The sequence below is a fragment of the Hyperolius riggenbachi genome, chromosome 3 (assembly GCF_040937935.1).
Source record: "Hyperolius riggenbachi isolate aHypRig1 chromosome 3, aHypRig1.pri, whole genome shotgun sequence".
Classification (NCBI taxonomy): Eukaryota; Metazoa; Chordata; class Amphibia; order Anura; family Hyperoliidae; genus Hyperolius; species Hyperolius riggenbachi.
Window position 1 is genome coordinate 452,502,195 of NC_090648.1, and position 20,008 is coordinate 452,522,202.

Here is a 20,008-nt window from a genome sequence, read left to right on the forward strand (position 1 = left end):
CTAGCACAAGCGATTCGGCCGGTGGTGCCATTATCCCCTATAGCAGAGTTTCCCCGTGCGATTTGTGTGCGGGGAAACTGCGGATTCGGAACGGTTTCCGCTCCAGTGAAAACGGGTGGGCACTTAGGGCTATCATTGCTTTTGTGGCGGGATGCGGTGTTTGCGTCATTTGAAGTATGTGGTGACGCACTAAATGCTGCTCTTCTCCCTTTACACAAATGATTGCAGATCCACGGCATAAAATTTGCGGATGACACCACCATTGTTGGCCTCGTCACCAAGGACAACATCCGGGATTACCAGCAGCAGGTGGAAAGACTATGCCACTAGTGTAAAGAGAACAGCCTGGTGCTCAACACGGCCAAAACCGTCAAACTTATAATTGACTTTAGGAAGTCGGCACCTACCCCACCTCCCATCTACATCGATGGCACTGAGGTGGCCAGAGTGCCCTGCGCTCGCCTGCTGGGCACCACCATCTCCAGCGATCTCAGTTGGAGAGTCAATAACGTGTCAACCCAACGGAAAGCCCAGCAGAGACTCTTCTTCCTCCGTCAACTGCGGAAGTTCGGCATGGCTCAGGAGATTCTAACATGCTTTTACACTGCCACCATTGAATCGATCCTCTGCTCCGCCATCTTGGTGTGGTATGTGGGAGCCACCGCCAGTGACAGGCACAAATTGCAGAGGATCATTAGGTCGGCGGAGAGGATCATTGGGAGACCTCTGCCCCCACTTGACCATCCGTATAACACAAGACTGCGAACCAGGGCACTGAGGATTGCAAGTGACCTCTCTCACCCAGGCCACTGTTTTTTCACCCCACTTCCACTAGGTTGGAGACTTCTGGCCATCCCCACCAAGACCACCAGACACAAGAACTCTTTCTTCCCGATAGCCGTTAGCCTCCTGAACTTTCTTAGCATTCTACCACCCCCTATCGGCGCCCTACCTCCTGCATAGGAGCAGCAGCCTTCAGCAGTGTGCATATCTAATTGCTGATTGTATATTCGTGTATGCCTATATTTGAGTATGAGATATTACCGTCATTCTAATGTTTTTCCTGCCTTTCTCTCTATGTACCGCTCCATTGTGCCAAACCCAATTCCGGGCCTGACCCACTCATGCTTGGCGAAATAAAATTGATTCTGATTCTGATTCTGAAATGCATAGCTCCCAAATGTCCCCTTTTTGGCGGTACAGTCCCTCTTTGCGAACTGAAGGCTACAGGCTTGCTCCTGTGGTGACTCATAGAGCAGCGGAGTGCAATACATTACCTGCTTCCAGCAGTGGGACAGGTCTTCACTCTTTTCTTCAGTGCAGCCATACTATGTAAGTTTACTGTAAAGGGATATCACTGTATAATGAAACTACAGCAATTTGTAACTGTGGCTTTGGAATGCAGGTGATTGGCCTGCACTTGCAGCGTGCACACAGCAAATCCTGCAGCTTGCTACACACAGGACAGTTTTCCAGAAATTCCAGGAAACCTGATGACAGAAAAAATACGTTTTTGTTAGTATTTGGTAAGAGGTGCCGGATGTGAAAACCGGAAGTGAGTTGTGGCTTTAGACGCACATCTCATTTATCGCTCTCCACTGAATGGTCGCTGCTGGCGGTGGTGAAATCCTTGCTTCCTCTCATCTTGAGGCAGTTGTGTTTGCACCAGCTCGTCATTTGAATGTAGGGCATGTGAGGCATTGCGCCAAGATGCACTTGCACCACAATAAACATTGTTGACAGGTTTAGTTGCGGAGCCCCTAAAATAGATGAAAGACAAACAAAGGGTCGCTGGTGGAACTCATACTGAACATGGCCACAGATGCTGCTACTCGGAGATAGGAAATAAATCCTTTGGCAGTTCAACAAAACATCAAGTCCAAATAAAACTTTTTTCCATAAGGGATTTAGCACTACCTGTGCTGCTGGTTGGCAGATGTGGAATTGCTATACTTAGATGAGCTCTCGGAAACTGAATAGTTTGCATCGGAATTCGTCCGTTCTGAGTAAAATCACGAAAATTGGAAATTACACTGTTTTGAGGTCTGCGTTCTGTTCTGCTGATGCGAACGTTGGCTTAGAAAACAAGGTTTCAGCAAACACAGCGCTAACATGGTGAAAATTAGATCCGGAAACTGGGATTTTCAGCAAACATGGTGTTAAAGGACACCCGAGACGAAAATAAACGAATGAAATAAAAGATTGTATCTATCTTACTTCTCCTAAAAATGACTTTTTAAGATAGCCACAGTTTATTTTATGCTTAAGTCTACTTTTTAAGTTGTAACTGTTTTATTGTTTTTACTCAATGACACATTCATTGAAGTATGCCAGAGCTAAAATCTATGAACTATTGAGCCTTTTTATCTCATTCCTGCTCTCAGAAGCCAATTTTTGTTAGGAAAGTGTTTTATAGTTGGAATTTCTTATTAGTGAGAGTCGCACTGTAGTCACTTCCTGTCTGAGTCAGGACTGAGTCAGCCACTTACATACCTGATATTTAACTCTTTCAGGCAGAGAAAGAAAGAAAAGGAACACAGCATAGTTATTTGTGTGCTAGGCACTGCACATACCCATGTCTATCTCATCATGTCACATGTCACCTCGGGTATCCAAAGGTTAGGAAAGTGGAAATTGGCTTCTAAAACAAGAATTTTTGACCCATAGTGATGTCAACAAAGTTGCCACCAGGGATTCCCTGGTCCCGAAGGCAACACTGAAGTGGCAGAACGAGCAGTTTTTTGCATGAATGGGGGGCCAGGGGACCAGGGCATATATATATATAAAGGTGAAATGGAGCAATAGGCAAGCAACAATTTTTAGGCCCACCCGTGATGGGAACTTTGCTTTTTTGGTAAGATTTGTTGGGTGCTAGCATAGTCTAGGCCCCTAGTCTCTCTCCAGGCTCTAGGTCAGAGTTCCCCAACCCTGTCCTCAAGGCCCACCAACAGTACATGTTTTGCAGAAAACCCCAAACATGCACATGTGGGGTAATTAGTGTCTCAGAAGTGCTGATTAACTACCTCTGTGGATTTCCACAAAACATGCACTGTTGGTGGGCCTTGAGGACAGGGTTGGGGAACACTGTGCAACTGCCTACGTTGCCTTGTGGATGATCCAGCTATTAAGTACATTTCACCCAGAGTAAAATTACTATTCTCTTATGTTCCTGTCACTTACTATGGGCAATGAAAATCTTACAGATCTGACAGGCTTCCAACTAGTCCATCTTTTCATGGGGTATGCTCAGGGTTTTCTTAATTTGAAAAAGCACTTACCGTACTGCAGTTGTTCCGTTCACCTGCCAAAGCAGTGTGCAAATGTGTAGGCTGACATCTTTGTATAGAACATTTCCCAGAGAAGGAGGGAGGTATTAAAAAAATAAGGAACTGGTGAGAATTCTCCGTAAGGAGATGGACTAGTCCAAATTCAGTCAGATCTTTACTGCCTATTGTATGCAACAGCAACACAGGAGAAAAGTTATTCATAATGCATTTTAATCTGTAAGGAGTGCATTTTTGTATATGTATGAGTACACACGTATTTTAAATTTTAGAATTTCACGATAGTGGTCCTTTAATCCCGCTTTAAAGTGGAGTACCCCTTTAAGGTATGCTTCCTGTGCTAAAGATGGAAAATTGTCGCTGCTACTAAAGAGCATTGGGAACAGCTTTGACGTCTGTATTGTTGTTTTTTGTTTTTAGTACTGAGGTTCTGCTTTATCACAGCATTTTATGGCTTTGGAGCCAGTTTTTAAGAACCAGTGAGCAGAGCATAAGATCTGTTCATCTCTGCACTTGCTGCACTTTACAGAGGAAGTGGAGAGCGGAGATTGGGCCAGAAAGCATGAGAAAAGCTTGTGTAAGGTCTTCCAGGGAGCAGAGAGCGCACCAGGATGTACAAGATGTGTTCGCTCTACACTCTGGAGAACTTCTGCATTCCCATGCTGGCTCCTTCACTGAGTGAGCTCCCCGATGGACTCTGCATTCTTGAAGCCCGTCCAGCTGCCTAAGCCTCCCCCTGCTTTCAGAATACGTCCGAGAGCTTAATACGAACTTGTGACGTCAGCCCTCGCCTCTAACTTCCACCAAACGTTTTTATAACTTTGAAAAACTCTTGTGGTTGAAGCAAGTGCTGCAGAGACAACTACATGTTCATCTCTCTAACTGTTTAATCATCATCTCTTGCTTTGTGTCAGAAAAGCTGAAATCAGGTGCAGGATATGGGCACCAGGAGACAATGATACCTCCACCTTTGACACCTCAGTCTTCTCCCTCTGCTCAGAAGGATGCTTGGGAACTTGTACAAGGAAAATTCCTCTAATTCAGTCTTCTAGCACATGGCTCAAAGAATCAGGTCCTGAAGAAATATAAAACCACTTCATTCAAAGCCTAGCCGGGATCAGCGCTGAAGGACACGAGGTCTTGTTTTCGTACAAAGGATCTTAGCTGTCAGAACGTCTCTTCCTGTAATTGTGGAGCCAATAATCTTCCATTTTTATCCTGACGGATGAGCAGCGCCAATTTAATATTGCAATTTATGAAACTTTAAAGGCAAATAGGAAATAAGATTTTACCATATGGATTTCCTCCTCCCATTCTGTATGGAGCAGACAATTTTTACTGCAGAATAACCCTTCATTTTGTACAGTTTACGATTTGCAGAGCGTACGGAAAGGCTGGTAAAAGTATCTGATGTATACGAAAGCCAGAAAGTATTCTGGGAAAAAGGGTGTGGTCCGAGCCAAAAGCTGAACGTAGAGTACGAGGCTGGGGCGCTTAAAAAAAAGTGAAATTAGCCGCTAGTGTTTATTGAAGGGGTTGTCGGAAAATTGTACAAGTGTCCCATGAGATTGCTGAACTTTATAGCCTGGGAGGAGTGTATTAATCAATGCACACAACTCTCTCCATCTGTCAATAATTAGAATTTTGGGGGCAATTGCTTTAGCTGTAAAATACAGTGTGAGACTAGGAAATGGCTGCAGAGGGACACCGTAGTCTGGTAGAAGAATGTGGATCTCATAGTCGGGAGTACTGAGCACCCATGTAGTCAATCACTGCCAAACACTTCATATTTACAGCACCTGTTATTTCATGCAGGGAACTTCAGCCAACTGCTTAGAAAAACAGATAACAAATATTTTCTGGTAGGACCTGTGGACCCCTTACACCACCTGTAATTACTCCTGATGTTGTATTGATGCTTCCTAACATAGACGAAGACAAATAACATTTATATCGCGCTTTTCTCCTGGCGGACTCAAAGCATCAGAGCTGCAGCCACTAGGACGCGCTCTGTAGGCAGTAGCAGTGTTAGGGAGACTTGCCTAAGGGCTCCTACTGAATAGGCAGAGCTGAGATTCAAACCCTGGTCTCCTGTTTCAGAGGCAGTGCCCTTGACCATTACACTATACAGTCAGAAGATAGATTTCAGTATGCAGTTTATAACAGCCTTTTTCAAGGATAGCTCTTGCATGTGCTCAGACTATTCTCCTGCATATATCAGCTATTGCAGTTTCGATAGTGTTTCTTCATTGCTTCTAATATGCTTTTAAGTAATGTTGAAAACCGTATTTCTGCTAGTGGAAACACTGTGCGTCATGTGTTTAAATGAACTTTCAGAAGCTTTTTCACACAAGTTGAAAAGTTCAGGCAGAGCCTAGACATTGCCTTGCTGTTAGAGAGGCGACAGTATGCTGCTACTATCGGAAATTCTTGCCTAGAGGTGCCACTATTGGAAAATCTTGCCTTGAGGTGCCACTGCTTGAAAATTTTGCCTAGAGGTGCCACTTTTTTTTTTTTTTTTTTTTTTTTTTTAAATCTTGCCTTTAGGTGCAACTGTTCAAAAAAAATTGCCTAGAGGTGTCACTGTTTGAAAATTTTGCCTAGAAGTGCTGCTATTCAAAAGTATTGCTTGGAGGTTCCATTGTTTGAAAAGCTTTTCTAGAGGTGCCACTATTGAAAACTCTTGCCTAGAGGTGCCACCATTGGGAGCTCTTGCTTTGAGGTGCCACTATTGGAAACTCTTGCCTAGAGAGGCCACTGTTAAAAGCTCTTGTCAAGAGGTATCACTATTGAAAATGCTTGCCTAGTGGTGCCACAATCGGAAACGCTTACCTAGAGGTGCCACTATTGGAAGCTTTTGCCTAAATGTGCCATGATTAGAAATCCTTGCCTAGTAGTGCCACCATTGCAAATAGTTTCCTACAGTTGCTACCACTGGAAACTCTTGCCTAGAAAAACCATTATTGGAAATCCTTGTCTAAAGGCATCACTATTGGAAGGCTTTGCTTTGAAGGGCCAGTATTGCCTATATTGCTTAGTAGCTATGATGCACGCATTGCTTCAGCCCCTACAATACCTGCACTACCTATAGTGGCCTCCTCAATATATTTACCACCCTTCCCACTCTGTATAGGGGGTTATTAAGCTAAATGCTTTCTGGTTGTGGGTTTTCCAATCCTTGAGCGAAGGTTTATATATTGCCATAATGCATCCTCTGGTGATTATTAAAGGAATATACACTAATAGCAAACTGAGCTGATTCATTATTGGTTGGATGGTACATAAGTTTAGAATATCGTATATAGTTCTAACAAACTTGTACGAATGTATATGTATCTTTTTGGCCTTTGCTTTGAAGTTCAAGTGATGGACAGTATCGGCCTTACCCTAAGGCAAGCCAGATCTTGATAGCTACCTTCATGACGAGAAAGGAAAGGCTTAATAATTTCACTAGCGGAGAAAAATTAAGGTAAATTGCTACAACGATATATTGTCAAGGAGGTTAAAAAAGACATATAACCTTCAAGTTTGGCTAATAAACTTGGAAAGCCCAAATGATTCAAGGAAAGTAAGAATTCTTTGAAGAAATAGCATTGTTATCTATGGTCTCACACAGTGGTCAAAAATTCTCCATAGAGAAGGCCTAAATGTTTAATACGTTTGTGTCATGCTTAGAAACGTCCATTGGTTCTACTGACAGAAATTTGAGTCTGCCCCATGTACCATTATTGCTATGTTTTGAACTGATGTCACTCTGGACTCAATTAAAATTGAACTCATTAAGCTTCGTCCCTTCAACCCATTCCTTTTCTGCATGGTTCCGTATGTCTATAGAAAATAGTTGATTTATACCGGTAGTAGACCAGTAAATAAGAAAAAAATCTCAATTACCCTATGCTTTTCCTGTTAATTTTAATTTATTACAAAACTTTGCTCAAGGCTCCTTCCTAGTTTTCCTTTCCCCAAAGAAAGATGTAAAGGACCACAAGCAAATAAGCCAAAATTCCATATCTAGTATTAGGCTGTCTATGTTACCTCACCATTTCCAACTTAGGAGTACAAATTGCAGCGTTACAAAACAAAAAAAGACTGTGACCTAAAAAGTGATAGAGTTCTATTCTAGGCATTCGCCTTGACTGCATTTCTGTCTTAATCTCATATCAACTAAACAGTAGCTTTTGAAGTTGAGGGACTAGATAGGGAGGGGGAGAACAGGAGTGGGCGACCAGGAGACGTTTCGGCAGAAATGAGATGTTGAGGCCCGGACTCTTGGTTGTGCCACCGAATGCGATCATTAGTGTACCTTTCACAGACACTTGTCACAGCAACTGTCAGACTCCACCACTAATAATCTGAAAATTCAAGGGTTATAAAGGGACGTGTTGTTACAACGCAATCGGTCCTCCCTTTGCCTTCCTCTTTCCTTACAGCTTTTCACAGCGAGAACATATCCGAGAGTGCAAGGCGTTGTTAGAAACAGTGCAGTTCAGTGTAAATTTGGAAACAACCTGTCTAATTCATAGTGTTTTAACTCCCCTGAAAGAGCTGGGCCAGAAAGGTCAGTTCTATTGCTTCCTGGGCAAAGTAAACATGGGTCACTTGAGGATTTTTTACGTAGACTATGTTAGATCTGGAAGTCTAACAGGGCTATTTCATTTTTTTTTCATTTGCAAAACTGGAATTTAATCCCCACTTCTCCCAGCTGACAGCAGAGTGGGTTGTGTAATATGTGCTTTTTTTTTTACAACCTGACATGTTGTTTATTTGAACTGAAACAGTCAAGTTTTGACCACTTTTTGAAAAAATATAAGATTACAATGGCACAGTAGAGAATTTGTTGTGAGAATTTTAAGCAGTAGAGCAAAGGTAACGTACAGTGGATGGCTACGTCATGAGGTTGCTGAAATTATTCTGACACCATAAAATTTAAGGAGTATTTTAGCATAACACTTCCAAGTACGGGATTGCTGAAAGCAGGACTAGTCAACATTGCTTTTGTTTCATGAATATATCTTGTGACGTTCTGGACCAGACCCACGTTTATTTGAGTCCTTTTGCCGGCTACACCGGTTTTACACCATGGAGAGCTTCTTTCACCGGCATTTCGGTAAGACTCACCCGCTTGAAACTGAGCGGCGAATGAGTCTGGCGGCATCTAAAGTCAGACGCAAGTCAGGAATTGGTGGTCCTTCCACGGACCTGCTCAACCAGCGAAGGGTTTCCATACTGATGACTCCAAACAAAAAAAAGGGGGACAGCCGACGAAAATCGAGTACAGCGCCCCTAAGAGTCAACCCACGTTTTGCAGTCAAAAATATAACTAAGTATACTTTAAAAAATGATAAAATTAAGACTGTAGAAGATCTGCTCTGGGAGATATGGATGGATTGTAAATTGGTCAAGACCGGTCAGCAGGCTTCCGAGCAAGGTGATGACGAAGACAGTTACACGTCTCATAGCGAGAGCTCAGAAGAGGAAATGGGAGACAACGAACAGACAAGGTAGGGTGCACCTGAGTAGCCCCATCATTCAACTAATATCTTAGCAGCTGTGACTAGTAGCAGCAACTACAGGCCACCATACACTATAACAACATTTTTAATAGATTAGCCATTAGATTCAACAAACACATTGGGGTTGATTGTCAAAATGTATTTTTTTTATTTTACCTTGCTTTTTAAAGGAAACCTGAGATAACAAAAAAGGGAAAAAATATACATATCTGGGGCTTCCTCCAGCCCCTTTGAGGTTCATTGGTTCCTTGCCATCCCCTTGAGCCGCCTCGATCCTTTGCTAGACGGCGCAGTAATTCATCCCGGTGGGGGGAACTGCACTGCGCGGCCATGCACATGCGCCCTATCGCACTCCAATTGACTGGAGCGTTCTGCGCCTGCACAACGGAGGAATGCGCAGGGAGCGGGAGCACGACGGAGGAGCGCGCATGGCCGGATTGCACCTACACTGACTAGCCCAGACTGGATGAATTACCTGGTGATGTAGCGGAGGATCAAGGTGGCCCAGAAGGATGGCGAGGGACCAAAGAGCCTGAAGGGGGCTGGAGGAAGCCCCATGTATGTACATTTTTTTGCTATCTCAGGTACACTTTAACTCTCAATTTATCTTTCCTTATCTGTCTTGACTCATGGTTTATCTATCGTTATCTGACTTAAGTAATGATGTATCTCTCCTTATCTGACTTTATTCATGATTTATTTCTCCATATCTGTTTATTTCATGAATTAGCTCTCCATGGACCTGATGTGCGAAAAGCGGTAATTTTGCTGTGCGCAGGAAGTGCACAGCAATTTTACTGGTCCTAACGCCAGGGTAGCACCGTCTGTTACCCTATTAGCGCCATGCGTGTTAAGCTGGGTAAGGGGTGAAGCATGGGTGGCATAGATGGTGGTAGCACAGGTGAAAGTGTGGGTATTTGGTGAGCTTGTAGGTTGTATGAAGGGTGGATGCGCGGGAGGGAGAGTGAGTAAGGGGTGAGGGCATCTGGTGGGTGGAGGGTGGGGGGATAGGTGGGAGTGTGGTTAAGGGGTGAGGGCATGTTTGCGATGGATGGTGGTGGCACTGGTGGAAGTGTGGATAAGAGGTGAGGGCATGGGTGGATTGGGAGGTGGGGGCAAAGGTCGGCTTGCAAGCGTGGGTTAAAGGCATGGGTGACATGGATGGTGGGTGCACAGGTGGAAGTGTAGGCATCTGGTGGGGTGGAGGGTGGGGGGAAAGGTGGGAGTATGGTTAAGGGGTGAGGGCCTGGGTGTGATGGATGGTGGTGGCACAGGTGGGAGTGTGGTTAAGGAGTGAGGGCATGGGTGCGATGGATGGTGGCGGCACAGGTGGGAGTGTGGTTAAGGGGTGAAGGCATGGGTGGCATGGAGGGTGGGCACACAGGTGGGAGTGTGGTTAGGGGGTAAAGGCATGGATAATGGGAGCATAGGAGGAAGTCTAGGTTTGGCATGAGGGCACAAATGGTGGGAGCACAGGTGGGAGTGTGAGTATCAGGTGAGGGCATGGGAGGCATGGATGGTGGGAGCACAGGTAGGTGTGTTGGTATCGGGTGAGGGCATGAGGGCACGAATGGTGGGAGCACAGGTGGGAGACTGAGTATTAGGTGAGGGCATGGGTGGCATGGATGGTGAGAGCACAGGTGCGAGTGTTGGTATCGGGTGAGGGCATGGGTGGCATGGATAGTGGGAGCACAGGTGGGAGTGTGGGTATCGGGTGAGGGCATGGGTGGCATGGATAGTGGGAGCACAGGTGGGAGTGTGGGTATCGGGTGAGGGCATGGGTGGCATGGATAGTGGGAGCACAGGTGGGAGTGTAAGTATCAGGTGAGGGCATGGGTGGCATGGATAGTGGGAGCACAGGTGGGAGTGTGGGTATCGGGTGAGGACATGGGTGGCATGGATAGTGGGAGCACAGGTGGAAGTGTGGGTATCGGGTGAGGGCATGGGTGGCATGGATAGTGGGAGCACAGGTGGGAGTGTGGGTATCGGGTGAGGGCATGGGTGGCATGGATAGTGGGAGCACAGGTGGGAGTGTAAGTATCAGGTGAGGACATGGGTGGCATGGATAGTGGGAGCACAGGTGGGAGTGTGGGTATCGGGTGAGGACATGGGTGGCATGGATAGTGGGAGCACAGGTGGGAGTGTGGGTATCGGGTGAGGGCATGGGTGGCATGGATAGTGGGAGCACAGGTGGGAGTGTGGGTATCGGGTCAGGGCATGGGTGGCATGGATAGTGGGAGCACAGGTGGGAGTGTAAGTATCAGGTGAGGGCATGGGTGGCATGGATAGTGGGAGCACAGGTGGAAGTGTGGGTATAGGGTGAGAACAAAGTGTGGATGGAGGGTGGATGCACAGGTGGGAGTGTGAGTAAGAGGTGAGGGCATGGGTGGGATGGAGGGTGGGGGCACAGGTGGGAGTGTAGGTATGGGGTGAGGGCATGTGTGGCATGGAGAGTGTGGGCACAAGTGAAAGTGTGGGTATCGGTAAGGGTATAGGAGGTATAGCGTCAGTGGTGAGGTGTGACGGAGTGTGGGGTCATGGATAGAAGCACAGGGGGGGGGGGGGGGGGGTGACAAGCAGTGATGTGAACAATATTGTTTCGATCTGTGATGGAATATTTGCAAATAATAAATAATGCAAGTTGGTAATCAGGTACGTGAGGAATATCAGATGCATATTGATTGTGATCTAATAGTGTATGGTGGCCTTTAGTCTTTAATGTGACATAACACTTACAAACGGCTGTGTATATTTTTCACTGCTTGATATTCTATTTTAAGTAACAAAGCAATTGCTTAAATTGGCAGCCGCGCTTTTCAGAAGATCTCGTCCTCGCTATATCGAGAGTCTGCTTTGTGTATTGATTTACAGAAGCCTGCTAAATAACAAGTTTTATCTTCCTAGCAGTTTGTGTGGAGCTCAGCGGTTTTATGCAATTATCGTGTTCCTGGAGATAAGAGACTTCTGCTATAGCGGTGTCACCATAGTATGAGTCACTGTGTGTTTAATGTTTCCATCTGAGATGTGAGGATACGAGGTAAATGGCTGCTGTAGAAGTTGTGAAAACATTAGGTGCATGTGCTTGACTGCAGGCTAGGCCCGGCCGTGTATGGGGCAGTATTTGCAAACAGTGCATCCTTCTCAGCAGGGTGTGTGATAGTCAGGCTGGGAAGGTTGGTTGCAGCTCAGCAGCAGGAAAAGATTGGTTGTGGAATAGCCATTCATGACAGAACCTGCTGTCATGGTCCAGGCCGCAGGTGATCCGAATTTGACAAATGAGTGGAGTAGGCGCCACATGTCCTGACAGTGGGTTTGTGCCACCATAGGCTCCCATGTTAATAGCAGCTATACCTAAAAATGTTAGCAGTGATAAAATATTACAAAGTGTAATATTTAATCGCTGTGCATGTGCACAAAATGCATGCCCAGTAGCGATTTCCGCGTACCGCGCATGCGCAGAACGTTCTCGGCAATGGGGAAGCAGTGAGGAGGCTGGCCAGCTTTGTGGGGGTCGCCGCTGCTGGCTGAGGGTCCCGGAAGGACAACAGGACGACTCTAGGGGGCTGCAAGAGGCTCCACGTAAGTTACTGTTTTTTTATTTTTGCCTTCAGACTTAAACTGAAGCCATACATTGATAGCCATGCTGTCTTTGCACCAACTCCTCTAGTACTGTAGTGTTACTGTATGTCCGGCCTGTCTTCAGGGGCGTAACAATAGACCCTGCAAGGGATGCAGCTGCAGGGGGGCCCAGAAGCCACAGGGGCCCCGTGAGGAGAGACTGACTCTTTTCCTTGTGCTGAGAGGCTGACAACTAAGGGCACAGAGAAGAAAAACTTTCTGCTCTCTGCACAATTGTTCTAATGACTGCATCTGCTCAACCACTGATAACAAATCATACAAAGTTTTGTAGACAAAGTTCTGTAGGCAGTCCCTAAGTGTGTTAAGTGCCCAGCCCCCAACCTCTACTCCTCCCCAAGTGCTGTGTACTGTAGTGATGCTGGAGAAGTCTGCAGAGCCAGTTCTGCTCCATCAGAGATGGACAGAGGGAGTGTAATAAGCTGAGGCTGTGAGCACGCTCGTCTGTTGGTTTTCTATATGCGTTTTCTGCACACCATGAGTGACCTTATATGTGAAAGCATGCACGTTTTATCACAGAAACGAACGTAATTGATAGAGAAAATGCCTGCAGTGCTTCACTGCTATTTTTATCTGCATGGGGAAAACACATTCAAGTGGGCGCTAGCCAACTGAATAACATTGGTTCTCAGTTTACCTGTGCAGAAAGTGGGGGGGAGGGGGGGATGGTGGTGGGAGGGGGCCCCATCCAAAGTTTTGCAGGGGGGCCCAGTGATTTCTAGTTACGCCCCTGCTTGTTTTAATAAAGTTGTCTGCGGATTTCTGATGTTGTGGTGTTGATTGAGCTAGCAGTAAACAGAAGAGCAGCAGTAGATTTATACACACAGAGATTTGTCAAGAAGAGCCTTAAAAAAATCAGCTCGTTCAGTGCAGTCCTCCATTGTCCTACAACAAAATGTGTGTGCAGTGTATATACTCTGATAACAGCTGGGCTGCCCATCAGAGAGGGATAGCCTTCCAACATTTATTCTTTACTAGTATATGTAGGTTACGCTGGATAATTGCTTTCCGCCAGTACTGTACCTGAATGCGATCAGCCGCAGAGCCTGTTTAATTCATATGTGTCAGTAAAGGGATGATTTGTGGTAATTATAGTGCTTCCTGTTGGAAAATGTAGCACATGTTGGAATGCAAACAAATTAACGTGTTCTTTCACGACTCTGTTCCTCTCAATGCACATTTCCGAGATTCCTTCCAGACTTCAAAGGAACCCGGAATAAGATCTGGACAATACAAACTGATTGTATGATGACAAAGCACCTGATTAGAAGGTACCTTCATTGGAAAATGCACATTGAAACAGTTTTTTTGTCTAGAGATAAACCTAGGAGGGTGCATACACACCTGTGATGGATGTCACCCGGTGCGATCAGGACTAGATCCCCTTAAAGCGGTATCGTCACCATAAAAATCAAATTTCAACTGCAACTGGTCTGAGTGTATTAAGTGATAAAGATGCTAATCCTGCATTCAAAACTTGCAAAACTTTTTTCTGCTGTTATAATTTGGAGTTATCACATACTTAAGGAGCACTAGCCCTTTAGTTGTCGTGCCAAAGAATTGCATGCTGGGGTTTCTTTTTATCTATAATCTATTCCTCCTCTTCCCTTTATTTCCCTGCCAGCTGCTTATCTGAAACCTAATCCCCTACTCACTTGGGTTTACAAGCAAGGCTGAGGCGACTCAGCGATTGGAGGAGACAAGAAAAAAAGTAAAGGGCAGAAATGACATCACGAGTTAGCCTTAACTGTGGGCAAAAGACATGGCCCCCACCAAGAACAGAATTCTTGTCATTTACTATATAACATTCACTGAAATCAAAACGTGGACAGTGCAATACACATGTTATGTAAGTAGATCAAGTATTTATCTACTTATATATGTGTTTTTTTTCCCTGACATGGTATGGCTGATCCTACTGCTTTAAGCGACATTGCTGAGCCGGGGTGCACAGACATGTCAGCTGTGTAGCTGATGACACGCTGTGCTACTATGGGGGGGGAGGGGGGGTTGGAGGGACATTGGAGAGTTGTGTGCAGGATGTCATGCGGCAGGCAGGGAGAGTCCCGTGAACAATAAAATCGCCATTGCTGGGGGTGAGTAGATCTGTCGGGCAAATCTCTTGCGCGGCATCAGTCAAGGATCGCTGTAAATATGCCTGACTATCTGCTGAGGCGGTTGTTAGCGGCTGCCTCAGCCAGCTTGTATCTGACGTGCGTATAAGGGTTTAGGGCCTGATGAAGAACCGCTGTTAAATTTGCTGGGCGCAAGTACCGTGTTTCCCCTAAATAGAAGGATGAACAGAGGCACCAAAAGGATAAAATATGATAAAAGGTTTAAAGAGAATCTGTATTGTTAAAATCGCACAAAAGTAAACATACCAGTGCGTTAGGGGACATCTCCTATTACCCTCTGTCACAATTTTGCTGCTCCCCGCCGCATTAAAAGTGGTTAAAAACAGTTTTAAAAAGTTTGTTTATAAACAAACAAAATGGCCACCAAAACAGGAAGTAGGTTGATGTACAGTATGTCCACACATAGAAAATACATCCATACACAAGCAGGCTGTATACAGCCTTCCTTTTTAATCTCAAGAGATCATTTGTGTGTTTCTTTCCCCCTGCAGCTATCTTCCACTGAAGTGTCAGGCTGTTTCTTCCTGCAGAGTGCAGACAGCTCTGCCTGTATGTAATTCCTCAGTATGTGAAAGCCCAGCCAGCTCAGAGGAGGATTTATATAGCTTGTAAAAGATAATAGAGCAGAGAGAAGCTGCACTAATCTAAATAACACACAGGCAGTGTGCAGAGAGGGGCCTGGAGGGGGGAGATGCATCACAGAACCACAACACTGAAGAACTTGGCAGCCTTCCAGACACAGGCTGACAAGTCTGACAGGAGAGAGATAAGTTGATTTATTACAGAGATGGTGATAGTAGAACGTGCTGCAGTAAGCCAAAACACATTAGAATAGATTTTGGAACTTGTAGGATGGAAGAAAACCGGATGAAATTTTTGTTACGGAGTCTCTTTAAAACATTCGGGTGGCGGTGGTGAACCAGCCACACCAAAACAGACACGATGCTGTCGCTTCAGGAAGAAATAATTTATTCACATACTCCTAGATAAAACTGCAACGCGTTTCATGGGCACAATCCCACTTCATCAGGCAATAAACAACCGGAGTATCACACAGCTCGGGGTCCAATAACAGCTTGGCACCTCTGGACAGTTCTCCAACCCTGGTGGAAGAGTGGTACACCCTTTTTCTTCTATCTACAGAGAGCGACATCTTAATCCTGAGTGAGGACAGGCCTAATCTCCCCACCTGCCTGTACAGTGGTTGCCTCAGGGGTAACCCATGTTTGTAAGTATAATACTTACGATTCAATTTTTCTCCCTGTTCCAATACATACTCCACCATATTGGGCTCTCGTTTTTTCTGCTTTGTGTTTCCCCTAAAGCAGTGCTGTCCAACTTCACGGGCATGGAGGGCCATTTTTTTTTCAGACCCCATGGTGGAGGGCCGAAGGTTCTTGCTAAAGCCGCAGACCCCCCCTTCCCCCCCCCCGGAAAAAAATGCAATTAAAGGACAATTAGATTGTCAGCACTTTCCACTAAATGCAATTTAAGATTTTGGTGAAGATGCGTGGCGCACACGGCGTGCCAAAAACCATGGGGGTTCCGTTGTGAGTAGAGCAAAAATGGGTGTGGCCATGGACCAGAATATGGGTGTGGCCATGGGTGGAGACAAATTTACATGAACTTAGCAACGTGGGACATTAGATTAGGACAGTGGTGGCGAACCTTTTGGAGGCCGAGTGCCCAAACTGCAACCCAAAAGTCACTTATCTATCGCAAAGTGGCAACAGCAATTTAAACTACATACAAACGTTTTAACTCATACATGAACATTATGGAAAATCCAAGTTGAAAATAAACTCTGAAGATAAACAATTTCATCCATCCTACTCCTGAAAAATGTATTTTTTTTTAGAACCTCCCAGTTTTATTTTCCATTTTAAAAAGCTAAAAAAGTAGGTTTAATGCTATTGTCTCATGATGATGATTCAGCTTTTCCATAGTCTCGCAGTTCGCAATCATGTGACCCCCAACAAGACAAATTCAGCAATCTTGAGGCCCCCATCAAGACAAATTCAGCAATCGTGATGTCCCCAACAAATCATGAGGCCCCCAACAAGACAAATTCAGCAGTCATGAGGCACATAAATAGACAGCATTTCACATAAATAGGCAGAATGCCCCCTTAATATGGTAGACACCTCTCACCTGGCTTCTGAATTCTCCTCTACTGGCTGCTGTGCCTGGCTGGCCTGGCAATAGTGTTTTTGGCCAGATTGGTGATGATGTGTGGGCTGAAAGACCTTGCGGTGCTGCTGTGGCCGGGCTGGCGGTGATGCTGTGGTGTGGCCAGATGAGATAGTGACAGGTGCCCCCCCCCCAGTTAGATAGTGACAGGTGCCCCCCCAGTTAGATAGTGACAGGTGTTTCCCCAGTTAGATAGTGACAGGTGTTTCCCCAGTTAGATAGTGACAGGTGTCCCCCCAGTTAGTTAGATAGTGACAGGTGTTCCCCCAGTGAGATAGTGACAGGTGTTCCCCCAGTGAGATAGTGACAGGTGTCCCCCCAGTGAGATAGTGACAGGTGCCCCCCCAGTGAGATAGTGACAGGTGCCCCCCCAGTGAGATAGTGACAGGTGCCCCCCCCCCCCCCCAGTGAGATAGTGACAGGTGCCCCCCCCAGTTAGATAGTGACAGGTGCCCCCCCAGTGAGATAGTGACAGGTGCCCCCCCAGTGAGATAGTGACAGGTGCCCCCCAGTTAGATAGTGACAGGTGCCCCCCCAGTTAGATAGTGACAGGTGCCCCCCCAGTTAGATAGTGACAGGTGTCCCCCCCAGTTAGATAGTGACAGGTGTCCCCCCAGTTAGATAGTGACAGGTGTCCCTCCCAGTGAGATAGTGACAGGTGTCCCCACAGTTAGTGACAGGTGCCCCCACAGTTAGATAGTGCCAGGTCCCCACCCAGTTAGATAGTGACAGGTGCCCCCCCCCCCCCCAGTTAGATAGTGACAGGTGCCCCCCCAGTTAGATATTGACAGGTGCCCCCCCAGTGAGATAGTGACAGGTTCCCCCCCAGTGAGATAGTGACAGGTGTCCCCCCGGTTAGATAGTGACAGGTGCCCCCCCCCCCCAGTTAGATAGTGGCAGGTGTCCCCCCCAGCTAGATAGCGAGGTGTCCCGTGCATCGCCCGTTACCTCTGACCCGCTGCTGTGTCGGTGTCCCCGCTGCCTCACAGCTCAGACCTCACAGATCGCGGCGACTAAAGCAAGCAGAGCGCGCGCATGACACCCGCGCGGCAGAACGTCACATGCGGAAGTGACTAATGATGTCACTTCCGCATGTGACGTACTCCGTGCGGGTACCATGCACACTCTGTTTGCCTCAGTCTCCGCGATCTGTGAGGTCTGAGCTGTGAGGCAGCGGGGACACAGGAGAGGCCACACAAGAAGGAGCAGGCATGGCGCCCATAGCGCACGCCATGCCTGCATCTCGGGGAGACGAGCGGGCCGCAACAGGAGGCCTGTCGGGCCGGATGCGGCCCGCGGGCCGCCAGTTGGACAGCGCTGCCCTAAAATAAGACATCCCCTGAGAATAAGCTCTAGCAGGAATTCCTAGCATGCTTGAAATATAAGACATCCCCCGAATGTAAGCCCTAGGAGCAGCCCACATGACACCAGCAAGTCACGCTCTATACAAAGCCTGGATACAGGAGAGCAGCAGTATAATGTAAGTTCTACAGTCCTGTATATGTGTCAGGCAATTTGTGTTTTTGTTGGAGCCAGCCCTCCTGATCTGTCGTAATAAGCATCAGCAGCACTTCACCTCTTCACCTTTTCCCAGGACACACAACTTATCCTATCATAGCTCTGGGGAGCCTGACAGAGTTCTCTGTTTGCAAGAAATAGACTCTTATGCTGGGAATACACGGTATGTTTTTGAGCCATTTAGATGGCTCGATTGATCATTTCCGACATGTCCGATCTCTTGCCCAATCGATTCCGCGCTCAGTTTCACCTAGGGAACAATGGGAAAAGATAAGAAAAACAAATGGAAGATAAGAGAATCGGGCGCAAAATCGAGCAGGGAATCGATTACGCGGCAGAATCGAGCCGCAAAAACACACTGTGTATTCCCAGCATTACCCACATGATCAGCAGAATCAATTTCTTGTAAGTGAGAGCCAATATCTGCAAACCACAAGCTCTATGCATGCTGCTAATGTTTCAGCATGGCATGCAGTATATACATTTTGTATAGGAAAACTACCAGTGTTTCCCCAAAAAATAAGACATCCTCTGAAAAGAAGCCCTAGCACATCTTTTGGAGCAAAAATTAATATAAGACAGTGTCTTATTTTTGGGGAAACACGGGTAGCACACATGTTTTACTGGTACTAGCACCAGGCGTGTAGCGTGTGTTATACAACTAGCACAATTGAATGGATTGAAAACGACTTACACTAGTAGTATACTTTGTGTTACTATAGCGGTACATGTGTGTTACTATAGCGATACATGCGTTATCCCGGCAATGAGTCTTTGCTACTCCCCTGTTGTTTGTACTGGTTTGCGTATCAGATCCCTACTGTTCTGTCAGTGTTACTCTGCTGTGACCTTTGGGACCTCCCTGTTGGTTCTTAAGTTGCCCATGTATTACTTATTTAGGGCACCGATATCTGGCCCTTCGAAGTAACATGGTCGATTTGGTGCATGGTTGATCTGATCGATTGGTTTGACCAATTTCTGGCCGAGTTGATCAAAACAAACGAACCGGTATGTTGCGATAACAATGTTTAAAGGATACCCGAGGGGATATGTGACATGATGAGATAGACATGGGTATGTACAGTGCCTAGTACACAAATAACTAGGCTGTGTTCCTTTTTTTTTTTCTCTGCCTGAAAGAGTTAAATATCAAATATGTACAGTAAGTGGCCGACTCAGTCCTGACTCGGACAGGAAGTGACTACAGTGTGACCCTCACTGATAAGAAATTGCAACTATAATACACTTACCTAGCAGAAAATGACTTTTGAGAGCAGGAAAGAGATACAAACGATCAATAGTTCATAGGTTTTAGCTCTGGCATACTTCAATGAATGTGTCATTGAGCAAAAACCATAAAACAGTTAAAACTTAAAAAGTAGATTTAAACATAAAATAAAACCGTGGAATTTCTTAAAAATTACTTTTTAGGAGAAGGAAGATGGATACAATTGTTTATTTGATTTGTTTATTTTCGCCTCGGCTGTCCCTTAATGTTCCGATGACAGATGGATCCAACAGACCCCAGAGCGGTCTTCCTCTAAGTAATGTGTCCCTCCTCCCGGGCTCGCGGTGAGTGCGGAAGAATCTCACCTATCCGCTGCGCGCCCCCTCCGGTTGATTAAATGGGGGGAGGGGGCACAGCTGGCGTGTCAAAATCAATTTCAAATCGGTGAGCAGTGTGTGAGTCGGTAATAGATCTCTGATCAAATCTGGGAGGGATCTATCAGAT

At 46.0% G+C, this 20,008-nt stretch overlaps 1 protein-coding gene across 19 annotated transcripts in view; it reads left to right on the forward strand.

Annotated features, from left to right (window-relative positions):
- DGKI (diacylglycerol kinase iota) overlaps nucleotides 1-20,008 on the forward strand; it is a 599,247-nt gene that overhangs the window by 238,609 nt on the left and 340,630 nt on the right. For 4 of the 19 annotated variants that reach the window (XM_068277858.1, XM_068277859.1, XM_068277860.1 and 1 more), the window contains exon 1: nucleotides 7,500-8,785. The exons of 12 other annotated variants lie outside the window; for them this stretch is intronic. In XM_068277858.1, the coding sequence (XP_068133959.1) occupies nucleotides 8,364-8,785 (422 nt within the window). In that variant the 5' untranslated portion in view covers nucleotides 7,500-8,363. Of the gene's footprint in view, nucleotides 1-7,499; nucleotides 8,786-20,008 lie in introns of those variants that run through there. 3 more of the 19 variants (XM_068277862.1, XM_068277864.1, XM_068277863.1) reach the window with 2 other exon arrangements.